We start from the raw sequence: 16229 nt of genomic DNA, 5'->3' as shown, positions 1-16229 counted from the left end.
TTAAATACTCGATAACATAATCGTTTGTTTTCAAGTTCACTTTGTCGATACGCCCAGACAGGTAAACTTTGTTGGTATCACCAGGGGCAATAACACAAGTGTCCACAGTCAGTTCTTCCAACTTTGGCACACGATGAGGAACAACCTAAGAGGGCAAATTGATTTTTTCGTAATTTGCATTACACGGACTGAATTGCTGTTATCCCTTTGCAAAAGCTGAATGTTTCGTAGGTGCTGTGGATCTTATCAGACGTGCTACTGAGAATCATTTTAGACTCGAGATATGATACTGAAAAAGTCAGACTCAGTCAGCCTGTTACAAGGGTTTTTTTGCTTTCTGTCGGATTTAAAAGAAAAATAAAAGAAACAAACAGAAAGACGAGCATGCTTGGAAATGGCTCGATACTAAGATGTTCAGAGCAAAATAAGTTTAACCCTGTATGTATTAAACAGAGTCAGTATTACCGTCTTCTACCAATCTTATCGTGGGTTCGGATGAGATCAATTACAAAGCCAGCACACAAAATTAGCCTGACAAGGCTTAGATTAGGATGTCATGCATTACAAATAAAAACTGGCAAATATTAAAATAGAGGAGCATTAATCCCAGTAGAAGAGCGAACTTAGGAAATGACCGGCAGAAAATAAACATAGGAAATGAACAGCATTTTTTGATGTGTTTTCGGGGATATTACCCTCGCCGCATATTTCAAACGCTGACACTTGTTTCAAAAGTGGAACTTTACGTGTGCCGAATTTAATGTATATGAGCAAAAAGAATAGATTGTTCTCATTTTCATTAGATTCGGCACATGTAAAATTCGACGTTTGAAACGGGCCTTGCAGCAGAAAACAAGGTAAAATTTAAAATTATAGGTAAATATATCCATTTAATGTTCCAAAAAAGAAAAGAGATTATTAACTGACAAATGTAATGAGCCCTATGCATTTTCTAATTACTTCTATACGGATATGGTACATGACATTTGGGTATTTTCATTGGTTAATGTTCAAACTTTTATTGTAACTAGATCAATACCTGACGATGATGTTTGTAACATCGAAACATATCTTAAAAATTAATAATAAAAAAAATGTCGCAACTTTCTTAAAGATAATGATTTGCTTTCTGCTGTCTTGAACTTTTGGATCAATACCTCCCTTTGGAGAGTAAGGTACAATAAAGACTACTTTTAATATCATTATTTAATCAGTCAGTCTGTCAGTAAGTCAGTCAGTCAATCAACCAATCAATTTACCTGTATGTAATTGCGAGCATCATAGAATATCGTCTCTGATGGACGAGCAAAGTCTCTCACTTTTATGTCATTTCCCTTGACAGTCAATATGTCCCTTCTTTTATACGACATTTGTTTTGAATCTTCCAACACGAACACTTCTTGCTGAGTCACTGAAATTTTTTTTTTTTTTTAATCTAGTAATTATACATGTGCAATGAATTGAGGTCATAAATATATTCAAGTTTATTTATTAACTTTATTCAAAAGCAAGAAAAAAAAAAAGAACAAAGGAAAAAAACGCGTATTTTTAAGTGCATCGAGAAATGACAATTGTTATTTGCCTTTTTTTGTTTTGCTAAAATAGAGTGTTTTCACTCACGTGATCAGTAACCTTGTTTTTCCACCCGAAACAAAAGAAAGCGTTTGCATGACAATAGATATACCAACATCACTTCAAGTGCAATCAATCAGCGCAGATAATTTTCAATAAACACCTGTGTAATTATAATAGTTAATCAATAATCATATTCGGTGGGCAGTCTATGGTTTTAACCATAGTTAGTGGAGAGAGACTGTTTATGAAAGCCGGTGAACTTCAAAGGGTTAAACGAAAGAACGGGCTTTTAGGTTGAAGGTACCAGTCACGTGATCGCAAAGGTGCACACTCGAAAACAATATGGCGGACAGCGCAGACGCATTTTTCGTATGGGGAGATGATTTGAGACGGTTTTAGACATTCTGGAAGAAGACGAAGAAATAGAGGAGTAGTTTACATCAACAGTAAGCGAGGTAAGTTTAATTAATTTGCGCTAATTTGGGATCGTGACTCCGTTTTACAGTTGTAAAAAAACTTCGCTGTTACACTGCACGTAGAAAGAGATAATAGAAGAAGTGCTGTATTTAAGTTTTGATTTTCTTTATGAATTTATAGGCCCAAAAGCAAGAAATTGTTTGTTCGGATTGTGGCAAAAAGTACAAGACAAGAGGTGGTTATGAGAGACACAGAGTTGCTAAACACAGTCGTTCTGGAAGTAAAGCATCTCTGCGGCCGGTCAGCTCTAGCCTTCTTGAGGAAATCGTGCCCGGAGCAGTTCAACTTCGTAATATAACCGCATCCGAAGTCTTTGCAGAAAGTTTGAGGAGTGAACTAAATAGCGACAAATATCAGCGCAGACTTAACCTTAACCCTAACTCCTATACAACGTCGTAGGGGCAGAGGATTCCGCAACTTCTTTAACCACAGAGCGCTCGGGTCATGGAGTCGGCTTGCTACTTCGGTGGCTTGTCGTTCCCATTTGGCTCTTCGGTAACGCTCCGAATGGAAGTTTCTTCTCGGTCATTTTTTTTAAAGAGTGGACTGTAACAAATAGAAAACGAAATGGTTATTCATAAATTACCTTTTTTTAGCAAAGGAAGGAACGATTACTTCAATGATCACCAGTGATCTCCACTATTTCGCAAGCTATGGTTTTAAGAATGTGTGAAGACGTTGCGAGGGTCTAAGTAATTGTGGAAGAATTCATAAAGCGATACTTGCATATTTTAATATTCTCGTGGTCGAAATGCTTCTCGCACGCGTAGATCTTGTCATCATTGATCTGTCTTCTAAAATCCTGGTCCATTTCCTTGGTTTTCTTGATCTCTCCGAGCCACTGGTCGCGCCATCTCTTGTGTGCATCATCCTTTGCCGAGGGCACCTTGAAAATTCCGATTTCTGTGGTTCTTCTACATGAACCGCAGTCATAAACTGAACAGTTGACACCCGCATAACTCGGGAATACACTTTTTTACAAACTTTGAATATATAGTTGTTCGATCTTCGATAAAGCGAGAGAAAAAAACGCGCAATTTGGAAGATATGACTACAGACTGGCCGCCATTTTAACATTTCTTGTGCACTATCAAAATCACGTGACATGCGAAAAAAACACAACAAAGAGTTCGGTCTTTGAAGTTCACCGGCTTTCATAACGATGCAGTCTCCCTCCACTAACTATGTTTTAACACTCTATTTTCGACGCTACTCGATTCAGAGTAGCCTTAAAACAATACGATCGGGCCTTAAACTGTATGGATGTTATAGAGTGTTTTCACGTAACATCACAGCGGCCATGTAAACAATGGAAAGGCGGCCATGATTACGCCATAATCACATAAGCAGTGTTGTTTTTTTGTTTGTTTGTTTGTTTGTTTGTTTGTTTTTTTCGAAATGGCCGCAAGCCGTTTTGTCAAGGTGCCAGACGAAAAAAAAACGAAACTTGTTTTTAAAGATTTTTTTTTCCCAAATAACCACCTATGTAATTATACTAAATCAATTATTCACCTCGCCTCCCGCGAATAATTGTTAAATGACAAAACTTACCGAGGTAATCTTTTCCATAAATCTCCAGTTGTAAACAAGGCGTAGTCCACTGATTAAAGCCATAAGGAAAAAGTCTGACATAGCGTCCTAGCTCCCGTCTTTTTGTGTCGCTGTAAACTCTTTGTATCCTGTTTCCAGTGAAATCTGGCTGCAAGTGACATGGAGTTTAAAACCTGTAAGCCACCTTATAACACATGTTTACCCTGCAATATTATTTCGTTCAATTAACCGTAAAATTTAAAAGTAATGGTCACTTTCGATACTCCCAGAAATACCCACCAGTTTATGAAAATTCAAAAATTTGAATTGCTTTATATGATTGTGTGTATGCTTAAAGCTGGGCATTTAGAGCCGGTGTCCATCCTTATATCGTAGTCAATTTCGGTGACATAGAAGAAGTAATCGGGGTATACATGTATATGCCGTAGTCACGGGTATGAGTTTTGAGGTCCTCGATTCCTATTTTTTTTTATTATAACGTCAACAAACTTGAAGCTAGCTAAGCACTCATCTGAAATTAACCCCGCAGTCTGCCGTAACCAGTGAAATCGTAGCCATATGGACAGCTGTTTCGACCGCATTAGGTATCCTCGGTGCATTACCCTGGTGTTATATGTGTGCTTACTTTGTATGCTATTTACTTGTGTGTAGGTTTTTTGGCTAGCTAAAAATTCACGTGGCAAGGCGATCCGGGCTTGAATCACCTTTCCATAAGTAGGAGGTCGAAGAACTCTTTTGTCTTTTAATGGAAGACGACAACCATTCAGCTAACGAATGTACTATCGTGATAATCTCAAATTGAAACACAAACAGAAACAGAAACAAGCACTACTGAAAACCAGGATGCCCTCACATTATAAACAGATAGGAAAGCGAAAACAAATCAGATGTTCCATTTCAGGATATGAACACTCTTTTCCGCTAATTGCATCAAAAATTGAATGAAGTAAAAGTGTATGTCCAAAAGACTGCATCTTTTTTGACTTCATGAAACTTTGACGTTGAAATGATTTTTGCACTGCAATTAGCTTTGACTAATTTGTTTTTGTTTTTTGTTTTTTTTTTTTTTGCAATACGAAAGTAAATCTTTTACGATCGACTTTTGTGTGTTCCAAAAACCTGTATCTATCATGACTTTTGATTAATTCCTTACAAATTGCTCTTGAAACCTGCGTGCATTCAACACAAATAACATTCCGCCAATAAAGTTGTGTTCAAACTCATGCAAGTTTCTTCTTGTTCCCGGCGAGTCGTCGGCATTTTAACATTCAAACGCTTGAGTTAAATCATAGTTAGTAGAGGGCCATGGGATGACCCATTCTGTTAATCAAGTCGGCCACGTTTATGTTCATTCTTTCCTGAGAGTCTTAGATCATAGACAGGGAACAAGGGCTGGTAGGGGTGAGAGCACTTGCCTCTTACCAATGTGGCCCTGGTGCGATTCTGAGACTCAAGTGTGGGTTGAGTTTGTTGGTTCTCTACTCTGCAAAGATAGGTTTTTCCCCGGGTACTCTGGTTTTCCCCTCTTTTCAAAAACCAACACTTGACTTGATTTGCGTTAATTTGTTGATTTCAGTTCACGGTTTCTCCAGTTAGCGCTCTAGTGCTAGAACGAATAGACACTTAAGGACGATCGCGCCCATTGCTACTGCGCATTCTTACAGCGCACGCAAATTCACATGCCACGTCATGCATCGAACGCGCGCACTAAGTACTAACATGAACAATGATAAGTCAGATGGCCATTGCAACAGCTTTGCTTGGACTTAACGATCTTGGATGCTCGGTGATCCCTACTTTTCTTTCCAGAAACAGATTTTATTTACAATTATCTCCACATTGTCCAAAATTGAACAAAAAATCAATGTGGTAAGTTAAAAAAGTTTCAAGTTTTCTGTCCTCGGGACATGGAATCCTACCATCTTGCGGCTGCAAGGCGCATGAAACTATGGTCGCTAAATGCGGACTTGTTCTTAAGGAACCTCAACAGCTAACTTAATTCACTTGATGGGTCCACTTAAACAAAGTTTGGTAGAGAGCATTTCACTTCAAAGATGCAATTGCAATATTTTTGGGCTTACAGACACTGTGGGCTTATTCGCTAAAGAAGCCGGATTTTTAAGATTTAGGGTATTCTTCCGGGCAAGTTCTCTCCAAAGCGAAGTCGGTTGCTACTTTAAACGCCCACATTCAGCAAAAGGTCATTGGGGTCGTTTGTTTTTTTTTTTTCAAATGACGACTGGTCCAAATACGTGATTTGATTGGCTGAATCCACTCAGGCGAATCACGTGGGAAACAACATGTCAGCCATTTGGGTAAATTCGTTTTACACGAAATTTACTGACGGTGGGCAATGACGTTCGGGTGAATGTGGACCTTAAATATGGTTGCATACCTTGATCATATTCCAACTGTCTAAGAAGTTTTCCTCAGGAGAAATGTGAACACGATACCTTTCCACAAATGATTGTTTGCAGCCTATCACTTCGAATCCGCAAATAAGATATATCTTTTCCAAATCAACTTGTAGGTATTCTAGGTCAAACATACTTGTTACGTACGGACCCCATCCATTGTTGTTACCGAACCGAGCCGCACTGGCTTTCCTGTTCCAAAAATCTGTCTCTGAGGCTGTGAAACTACTATCTTTTATCTGTGGATTTTTGGTGGAGCCTATGAGAGGCTTACCACAATCTAGAAAATAAGGAATGGCAAGCGCTTTGTGAATTATATTTCTAATACCTTTGTTTGGGGAAAGGGAGGAAATTTAGGCTTAGGGTGGAAAAAATGATTTTTAATTCAGTGGGACTGGGGTTCGAATGACCTAAAAAAAAACCGATATAGTAATAAAAAAAAAAGCGGGATTTGCACAGTATGGCAAATAAATTTTAAAACCAGCGAGGCTCCGAGAAATGGGATTTTAAAGCAATTTCCTGTAAGGGACCCACCGATCTTTCCGGAACATTTTCCGAATGAGTTACCCACGAATCATTTTATTATCTTGATTAAAGGCACAAATGGGTAGAACTCAAAACTGCGTCCTCTTAGATTACTCATGCTTTATTCCCGGCAATCAAGTAAATCAGGCAACCCGACATCCACTGCAGACTTGATTTTTTTCTTGTAAGCCAATCATCTATTTGAAGTATCACTCAGGCAGATATTATCCCAGGGTTTAAAACTGATCATTCCATGATTACCCTTAGCTTATCCTTTATTACATTCAAATCCGAGGGGAAAAGGGTTTTGGAAGTTGAACACTTCATTTCTGTCTGACGCTAGATACCTCGAAGAAATAAGAACTACAATTCAACAAACCGTAACTGAATATGAAAATGATGTCTCGGTAAATCCCGCCTTACTCTGGGGGATGGTAAAACTTAAAGTACGAGAGAAGTCAATCTCTTTCGCTGCTTACCAAAAATCAGCAACAAAAAAGAGAAAAAACGAGCTGGAAAATACAATGACCATACTACAAAAACAACTTGACATGGCAAACTATAATGAACCCCAAAATCAGAGTATTATAGAGAGAATTAATTTATTAAAACGTGATCTCGAAAAAATAATCGAACATCGGACCAAAGGTGCAGTTCTCAGATCAAAGTCCCAGTGGTATAACGAAGGGGAAAGAAACACCAAGTACTTTCTTAATCTTGAAAAGAGACATTTCAAACAAGGGACAATTAGTCAACTGAAAATTAACGAGACAGATTTCGTCACTTCAGACAAGGCAATCCTATCTGAATGTGAATCCTTCTACAAAGACCTTTACACTTCCAAAGTCAACAAAGACTTCGCTTCGGACTTCTTTCAACAAGCGAACGAAACTGTCTTAAGTCACGAAGAACAAAATTTTTGCGAAGGCTTTTTATTCGAAAAAGAATGCGCAGAAGCTGTAAAGAACATGGATTCAAACAAAACGCCTGGAACCGATGGCTTACCAGCCGAATTTTATAAAATCTTTTGAAAAGATATTTCCTCTTTGTTAGTTTCGGCTCTCAACTATGCCTTTGAATCTGGCTGCCTCTCCATTACACAAAGACGGGGTGTCATTAAGCTTATTCCGAAAAAGGACGCGGAACTGTATTACATAAAAAACTGGCGCCCCATAATTATCTCTTTTAAATACGGACTATAAGATCGCTGCAAAAGCTCTTGCAAATCGAATCAAATCTGTACTTCCCAGCATCATTAACAACGATCAGACAGGGTTCATGAAGAACAGATTTATTGGAGAAAATATCCGGCTCATAGACTGTATCATCCAATATGCCGCAAAGGAAAACATTCCTGGTTTACTGCTCTTTATAGACTTCGAAAAAGCTTTTGACTCGCTCGAATGGTCGTTTATTGTCAACTCCTTACGCTTCTTCGGGTTTGGCCCATCGATCATTAATTGGGTAAAAGTTCTCTATTGCGAAACGGAAAGTTGCCTTCTTAATAACGGGTGGTCAACCAACTTTTTCCAGACTCTACGAGGCGTTAGGCAAGGCTGTCCCTTGTCGCCATATCTATTTATTCTTTGCGCTGAAGTATTAGCCAAGGCAGTTAGAAATAACGTAAACATAAAAGGCATCTGTTGACAATAACGAAATTAAAATTAGCCAATATGCAGACGATACCACGCTTATTTTGGATGGCTCAAGAGAAGGGCTTGCTTCAGAACTTAATTTGCTCGAGGACTTCAGTAAAGTCTCCGGTCTCAGACTAAATAATAAAAAAACGGAAGCTCTTTGGATAGGTTCCAGCATTGGCAATGAACAGCTTGTTTTGCCAGGAAGGAATTTTAAGTGGCCGAAATGTAAAGTGAAAACCTTAGGGTTGTGGTTGTCAGTCAAACCTGAAGTATCCTCATGCTTAAATTATAATGAAAAGATTGAAAAGATCAGAAAAATTCTGAGTTGCTGGAAGTACCGTAGGCTAACCTTGCTGGGACGAATCACCGTGCTCAAGTCCTTAGCCGCCTCGCAACTAGTCTATTTGTTATCTCCTATGCCTTCCAATTATCATGCAATAAACGAGATTAATACATTGTTCTATCAATTCCTTTGGAACGGGAAGGGAGACAAAATCGAACGAAAAATTACGATTAATGACTACTGCGAGGAAGGCCTTAAAATGATCGACCTTGTCTCTTTCAATAAATCGCTTAAAACAACTTGGATGAAAAAATACTTGGATTCCACGAACAACGGAAAATGGAACGTTTTTATCGACCTAGCTTTGAAAAATCACGGATGCAAAAACGTATTTACTGGTAACCTCAATACAAAAGATACAAAAAAGTCGATCAAAGTCTCCGACGAGTTTCTCGAAGAAATGTTGGAAATATGGGCGGAAGTTAATTTTGAACAGCAATTAGCGTCTTTGGAGCATTTCCAAGAACAAAACCTATGGCACAATTCCTTAATAAGAATAGAAAACAAACCAATCTTCTTTAAAGACTGGTGCTCAAAAGGCATTACTAAAGTAAAACATTTGCAAAAACCAGAAGGCAATAGCTATCTTTCCCTAAAAGATTTCCAGCTAAAATACGATCTGAATGCTGCTCCACTTCGCTTTTACGGTCTTATATCAGCTGCCAAGGCACTTGGCAATAGCAGCCTCAAGCAAGTGAACGACAGTAAACAAGAATACGAACCTCTTAGCACAAAAATTTTAAAGTCCAAAAAAGTTAGTGCACTGGTATACAAATCCTTAGTCAGAAACAAAGGTGAAGCTCCAAGGAATAGCCAAAAGAAATGGCTTATGGACTGCAGTTGTTTGCGCAGTGAAAACCTCGACTGGAGCTCGGCATATCTTTTGGCATTGCGGTGCACCAAAAGTACCAAAAGTTTTAAATTTCTTCACAGACGTCTGGCGACTAACAATTTTCTGTTCAAAATTAAGCTGAAGGAAAATGAAAATTGCACCTTTTGTGAAAACGCGCCTGAAACACTAATACATCTTTTCTGAACATGTCAAAAAACTTCTAAGCTTTGGAAAAGCGTAATGGAATGGCTACAAAATATGAATATTATACAGAACAATTTCACGCTACTGAATACTACTGCTCTCGGACTAAAGCCTGACACCTCGAAATATGCCCTCCAAATTAACTACTGTTTACTGTTAGTACGATATCACATCTAGCTTGCCAAAACAAACGAAACTTTACCCCACTTTGAGCATTATTTGCTTCTTCTGAAATCAAGGTACGAGCTAGAGACAAAAGGTGGTGATAGGCAAAAATGGGAACCTCTTGCAGTGTATCTTGAGCTTTAAAAAAAAAAAAAAAAAAAACCTTCTGTAATTCAACGGGCTATCTGTATGACCCTATTCCCAGAGGACGTGATTGACGTCTTTTCTAACCTGAAATAAGACCCTCTTAACGCTGAAGTCAGCGCCGATAGATGGTAAATATTGTAGCTTGGCCTATACTAGTACCAGCTTTGTATTGCTCCGCTTTAATTTTTTCACTTATTTGTGCTTTTTATTTTTATCTAGGTTGGTTTTTTTCTTGTACCTGCATGTCCTTTGTAACTTCATTTTGTATTTAAATAAATAAATAAATAAATATTTATTTAAAAAAAAAAAAAAAAAAAAAAAAAAGGAAATCAGGCTGGGTGAGCAATCCATATCGTTTTTGGAAGTACATGATCGGGTCAAAACATTACTAAAACTGCAATCCTCTCACTGTAGTCCACTGGCTCATATGGTTTAATAAGGGTAGAAGACTAGCACTTCACACTAGGACCTTCTAATAGTTAAGTCTGTTTAAATATAAGTGCTACACGGCCAAAGTTTGCTCATAGCCAGAAATTCCGAACCGGACAAGGCGAGTGCACGTGACAGCTTGTCAATTAAGAACTTCGACTTTCCTGCATTTGATTGGTTAATCAATTTTATAAAAATGTGATGCAATATGGCGCCTCGCGATCGTCCCGCCAGTGGTTTTTTCCGTATTTTGAACAAGATTTCTGCAGCAGATACCGAGTTTCTTGAGTCTTGTCCGTTTTCGGTTAAAAGAAGAAGGAGCAGTGGACCATTCTGGGAGGTGGAGAGACTTGTTGACAAGCGTGAGAGGAACGGAACGGTGAGTTGTTCAGCTTAATTTTGCACGTGTTTCGCAGGTTTTGTTAGTCTGTTTGCCAAACGAATACCTGATCGATTAACAGTTGAAGTTGATAAAGAGCTGAGGCGTTAGATAATTAACTTTATTTTTTTAATTGTTAGGTGGAATATCTTGTCATTTGGAAGGGATTTTCGAAGTTTGATTCTTCTTGGGAGCCTGAAGAAAACATCACGCCCGAATGTATTCGCCAATTTCGCCGACCACGACCAGATGTGGCGGTTATTCAAATGGCAGTCGATTCACTTAGGGTGGCCGTGGAGAGGCATCTGAAGTCGAAATGTCGATTGGCGGTGAAAGTTTCCTTTAGATTTGACGTTTTTCGTTTTTTGTTTGGGAATAAGGGGATTTCAAGGGATGGGTGGCTTTTTTTTATGAAGGCTGATTTCCTCCCTCAGTACTTTCCTCCTGGTTGGGACTCCTGGGAAGATTCCCATGGCCAAGGGATTAAGGTTTTCTATCCAATTAGAATGAAAATATTTCTCTCTTGGTCTCCTAAAAAGTACCATGGGGGAAGTCAGGGTTCTTCAGTTTTATGCCCTCGGGCATTTGAGGAAAATTTATCTTTTAATTTTACGAAGGTTGCCCTCAAGGACTCATCAGAGTAAGGAAGCCTTCAATCTTAGTGCCAGGGCATTTTTCCCTGTTACAGGCACAGTGTACCTCTAAAACAGTAAATACTATACTGCAGTAATTATGTGGAGAGAAATGATTGTAAGTTCAAGGCCATGTGTATTTGTATAGACACCCTATTCCCTCGTGTATAAGCTCTATTTTATTTCTAAATTAATACATTTTGTGCAACAAATGGACTTAATACCAGCCATGTATTCATATCACACATACAGTACATTGTACAATGCTGCAACGTATTTTTGCATTGCTTAAATACTCTCAGGACAACTCTCTTGTGTGACTTAAATCGAATAAAGTACAGTTCTATTCAGTCAGTAATATTACACATTCTGTTGACCAACATCTGAAGAGCTTGCAGTTGGTTGTGGTAAGAGATGTTTTAAGTTGCCTAGATTGACATTGTTGGAAGTATCTAATTGACCAAGTTTCATTCTTTTCACACAGCAGTTATTTTTTCTTTTTGTTCAGAGAGTTTTTCTGTTTTCTTTTACCAGTAGCTTTTTTAGCCTTTTTTGTTTGAGTGATAGTACCAGGAGACTTGTAACTACATGTGGCTACTGATTCTTGAATGGCTGGTGTTTCCTTCTGGTAGCTGATCCCTCTTTTCTTCCCTCTTTTTGTTTTGATCCTCTCTTCCCAGTACTCAGAGGCCCGCTTCGTGTACTTTCTATGCTGTCTCTCCCTGTGTTGTAAAGCACCAAGGCGGTACTCTGTGCGCAGTATCTCAGCAGGGTCATCACAGTGGTTGCTTTTTCTCTGGATTATTCTCCTTGCATCGTCATTATTCTTTTCCACCCCTGTGAAGGAGAAGTAGGAAACATAATACCTACATATAAAGTGTGCTCATTATTAATAGCAGATTACAACCCCATACTCTTCAAACAGGAATGTACACATTGGAGTCCTAAAGAGAGTTTTAACACATTGTAACTGTCATTGAACAAATTACATAAATAATGCCTAGTGAAGTTACATGGAAAGCATAGAGTAATTCTGAAAAGAGGTGAAAGCACAAACTACTAAGTACAATGATAGTGAACTATATTTGTACCTTGGCCACTGAATTGCTTTATGTTTTGGTGCTTTTCCACCATTTGTGGGATATGATATGCAGCAGCATGCATGTAACAGGTGACTTTTTCTTTCCTGTATCCTATTCTGATGTTTCCGAGATCTGTGAATTTTGTGATCCACACTGTCACCTAAAAAGTGGGATGTGAGGTGATAATAAGTTGATCTCAATTGCAGCTCCTGTGGTTATTTCATGTTATTATTATTATTTTTGTCTGTTTAACGTATTGGCTGTGTCTGGGAGAAGTTCTTGTTTTATTTTAACCAATAGTACTGATGTTTAAAGTTACCTTTCTCCTGTACTCATCTGTGGTATATGGCTGCCACGAAGATATGAAATTAAAGTACAAATCAGCAAAATCCTGTTGGAATAGATGTACATCAAGTGGTAAATTTTGTATTGATAGCTTCTTGTATTATCGGGATTGGGAAACATTATAGTTACATAGATTCCTGTATTACAAATGGTTTGTTCCTTTTTTTGACAAATATTAATCTTTACCTTCCACAGTTGTGCCACCTTCTCGCACGTCTCTGGTTGGATGCAGTCAGTAGGGATGACCAACTTGAGAGGTAGTTCTCTGAGCAATTTCTTGCGGTCATCACCCATCAGGCTGGTCCAGTCCCAAGTGCCACTTCCTTTTCCATCTGCATTTTTTTTCTCCCATAAATGGAAGGTCACACCACAGCTGTTTATTGACTTAACCAGGTTTTTTACGTGCCTGGATTTTTCTGCAAGGTTTTTTTTTCCCCCAGACAAAGAACTCTCCTTATCATCCCACTGCATTGCATCCTCAATCAAGTTCTCAAGAAGAATATCTGTGACCCTTAGCATCAGATGCAATTCATCAGGAATGATGTGGTCTAGTGGGATGTTAAGGAGAGGCTCGTGACAGCAGCAGTAGTTCTCTCCAGTTTTCTTGTTGGCAAATTCCCTCAACTCATCTGTGGTTCTGCGCATGGGTGGTGTGTTGTAAAAACTGTCAGGCTTGGACATATCACCTCTAGTTATTGAGGGATAAAAGTGGTAAGATGAAAACATTTACAATTTTATAGCCTAGGAAATGTTGTAAGTATAGAATTTCACAATTATTAAATTTTAAATTTACCTATTTTTCTTGTGCACTTTACACCACAAGCAGGCATACGTCGAATTTGCTGCACTTAAGCCCATGAGAAGTAAAAGAAACTGTTTAAAAAAAAAATCAACAAATCAGCATCAACAGACAAAAAGTCCTAAAGACCTCATCTTTATTATTTTATCCAATATTTGTGTTTTGACTAAAATGTTGACCTTGTAATCTCCTCCAAGGAAGAATTCCACATCAACCTTTTCCTGTTCGACAATGATGCATCCATCGCTGATGACCTCATTTATTTCCCTGAATACCTCAGAGAAGCACTCTTCCAAGGTCTGCCTAGACTCAGGACCATTCACCACTGCTATGGTGTGATTTCCTGTGAAAATCAGAATTATTCATATTATTGACTCAATTACATAATGGTAGTCACTTGTTTTGTTGTGTATGGGATGATGCTGTATTTTGATTATTGAAACATTGCATTTTTACTTGAGTTTTGAACTAACCTTTTGATGACAAAATGGTATCTCCTCGCTGTAGAATCGTGAAACTGACAAGGATGAAATTTGTCAACCTGCTCATTCTAGCCCCATCTCCACTGACTTTCACTTTTGCTTTCTCACCCTTCTTTAAGGTTCCATCATTTATCTGCATATTGTCAGAACATAAACAATTTAAATCACCTAGTTTGAATAATATATTTTACCCAGTATGTATAGCTCAAAGGTACTTTACATGAAGGTGAATTATTGATCAGGACTGACTTTTTTGCATTTTATTCTGGTATTTTTAGCACACTTTGAAGGAAACAATCATTGACATAGCTTTATGCCTTGAAACATGTAAGAATTTTTTGTACTAATTAGTAATTATCTGGTAAAAATTAGTACTAACCTCTCAAGGCTATGGGAGATAAAATGTCTTAATAAATACATGTAGTTCAAAGTTTTATTTTAACTGTCTTATATGGTGGTATTGAATCAGATCTACCTTGGGTGTCAAAAGCTTTAGTTTGAGGTTGTGTTATACAACTGTATTGTGCCCGTATTATTTTTTCCCAGCTGTTTGCTATTCACCCAGCTCTTGATCCTCTCATAGGCTGGGTGATTCTAAGACAGTCTATGGCACCAAGTGTAGAACTGGAGTGGTCTTTTTTGCATTGTACGATGGCCCAGGAGGGTCACAGTCCAGTTTTAATTTTTCACAGTCCAGTTTTAATTTTATTCACAGTCCAGTTTTAATTTTGTGACTCGTCACCAGCACTCTCACAGGTCACAGGTTACAGGTCATTGTTTACCAATACAGAAAGTATCCTAAACATTCATAAAAGCTAACCTTATGCCTAATTAGACCTAAACAAAAGGTTTTAGGCGTAAGGTTAGCTTTTATGAATGTTTAGGATACTTTCTGTATTGGTAAACAATGACCTGTAACCTGTGACCTGTGAGAGTGCTGATGACGAGTCACAAAATTAAAACTGGACTGTGCAAAATTAAAACTGGACTGTGCAAAATTAAAACTGGACTGTGAAAATTAAAATTGGACTGTGAAAATTAAAACTGGACTGTGACCCTCCTGGGCCATCGTAGCATTGCATTATGATAACATTTTGAATATTTGTGAGGTAACTGACCATTTTTTTTCTGGGTGAGGTACCTACCATGTCTTTGATCCTTTCTTTCAATAACAATTTAAAAGAGTATTGGGCTCCTGGAGCGAGTCCTGGTGTTGTAGTGATCTTCACCTGCCTGTTCAACTCGGCTCTTCGTTGCTTAATAAGATAGGATTTAATGGGGAAATCTGCCACAGACATTGACAATTCATGAACAAATTCGTCACCAACACCGAATTTGTCCATTAAATAAAGAATGCTTTCAACTGTTACTTTGTCGTCATTGCTTAACTTGTCATATTGGGTTATGTTTTGATCACTTCTTGCTTGGGCACTCATGTTATGGCTGTTAAAATCCACCGTGAAAGTATTGCTACTGCCTGGGTCCTTCATTTTTAAGCATTCCAGCTCCAAACCAAATAGCTGTACAAAATGTAATGCTTTTTGGGCTCTTGTTTTCAATTGTTTTAATTTCCTGTTTTGGGATTGGCGGGTTTTCAACTCTGGAATTCTAGCTCCGCGGGGAGGTTCCCCTAGTGATTGTTTTTCAAGGTTTTCAATCTCTTTCAGCAACTTTTCGTTTTCTTTTTCCATTTTTTCTACAATGTTATGTTCATTTACATATTTAGTTGTGACCTCTGCAAGCATTTCATTGTATAGTTCTTCTTTTTCCTTTTCAAGGTTTTGGTATTTTTCTCTCCACTGACCAATTTCTTCTTTTGCCTCTTTTAGTCTTCTTTCCATCATGCTAAGACTTGCTTCCCACTTTTCCACCGAAATGACATCACTCTTAAGAATTGAGACCTTGATAACTTTTTCTTCATCCTCAAACCTTTTAGAAAGGGATCCACTCCTGTTCAAATTTGCTTTTGCACTGGATGCTTGAGAGCAGTGATAAGTCAAACGTTTTTCGACTCTCTTGCTTTCAGGGTCGATTTTAAATGCATTTCCGGGGATGTTCCCATTGACCATGTCAACATACTTAAGACCGGGAGTTTCTTTTTTTAATTGGCACCACCTCCTTAAAACCTTTTTCCTTATCCCCAACCAGAAAACAACCTCAGACCCTCCTTGCCGTTGTTCTTTGACGTAATTAAAGCAATTTTCCGGA

At 38.2% G+C, this 16229-nt stretch overlaps 1 protein-coding gene across 1 annotated transcript in view; it reads right to left on the bottom strand.

The window, feature by feature from the left end:
- Window positions 1-10826: 10826 nt before the first annotated feature.
- The window catches only part of LOC138053255 (uncharacterized), a 6115-nt gene continuing 712 nt past the window's right edge, over window positions 10827-16229 (bottom strand). The window contains exons 1-5 of the mRNA XM_068899912.1: window positions 15032-16229; window positions 14013-14154; window positions 13719-13882; window positions 13534-13613; window positions 10827-13461 (exon numbers count right to left, since the gene is read on the bottom strand). The exon at window positions 15032-16229 is cut by the window's right edge and continues 712 nt beyond it. Of these exons, the coding sequence (XP_068756013.1) occupies window positions 12711-13461; window positions 13534-13613; window positions 13719-13882; window positions 14013-14154; window positions 15032-16229 (2335 nt within the window). The 3' untranslated portion in view covers window positions 10827-12710. The remainder of the gene's footprint in view (window positions 13462-13533; window positions 13614-13718; window positions 13883-14012; window positions 14155-15031) is intronic.

Source organism: Montipora capricornis, chromosome 6 (assembly GCF_036669925.1).
Source record: "Montipora capricornis isolate CH-2021 chromosome 6, ASM3666992v2, whole genome shotgun sequence".
In the NCBI taxonomy this organism is placed as follows: Eukaryota; Metazoa; Cnidaria; class Anthozoa; order Scleractinia; family Acroporidae; genus Montipora; species Montipora capricornis.
Note: the sequence above shows the minus strand (reverse complement) of the source record. Positions and strands in the feature narration are given on the sequence as shown.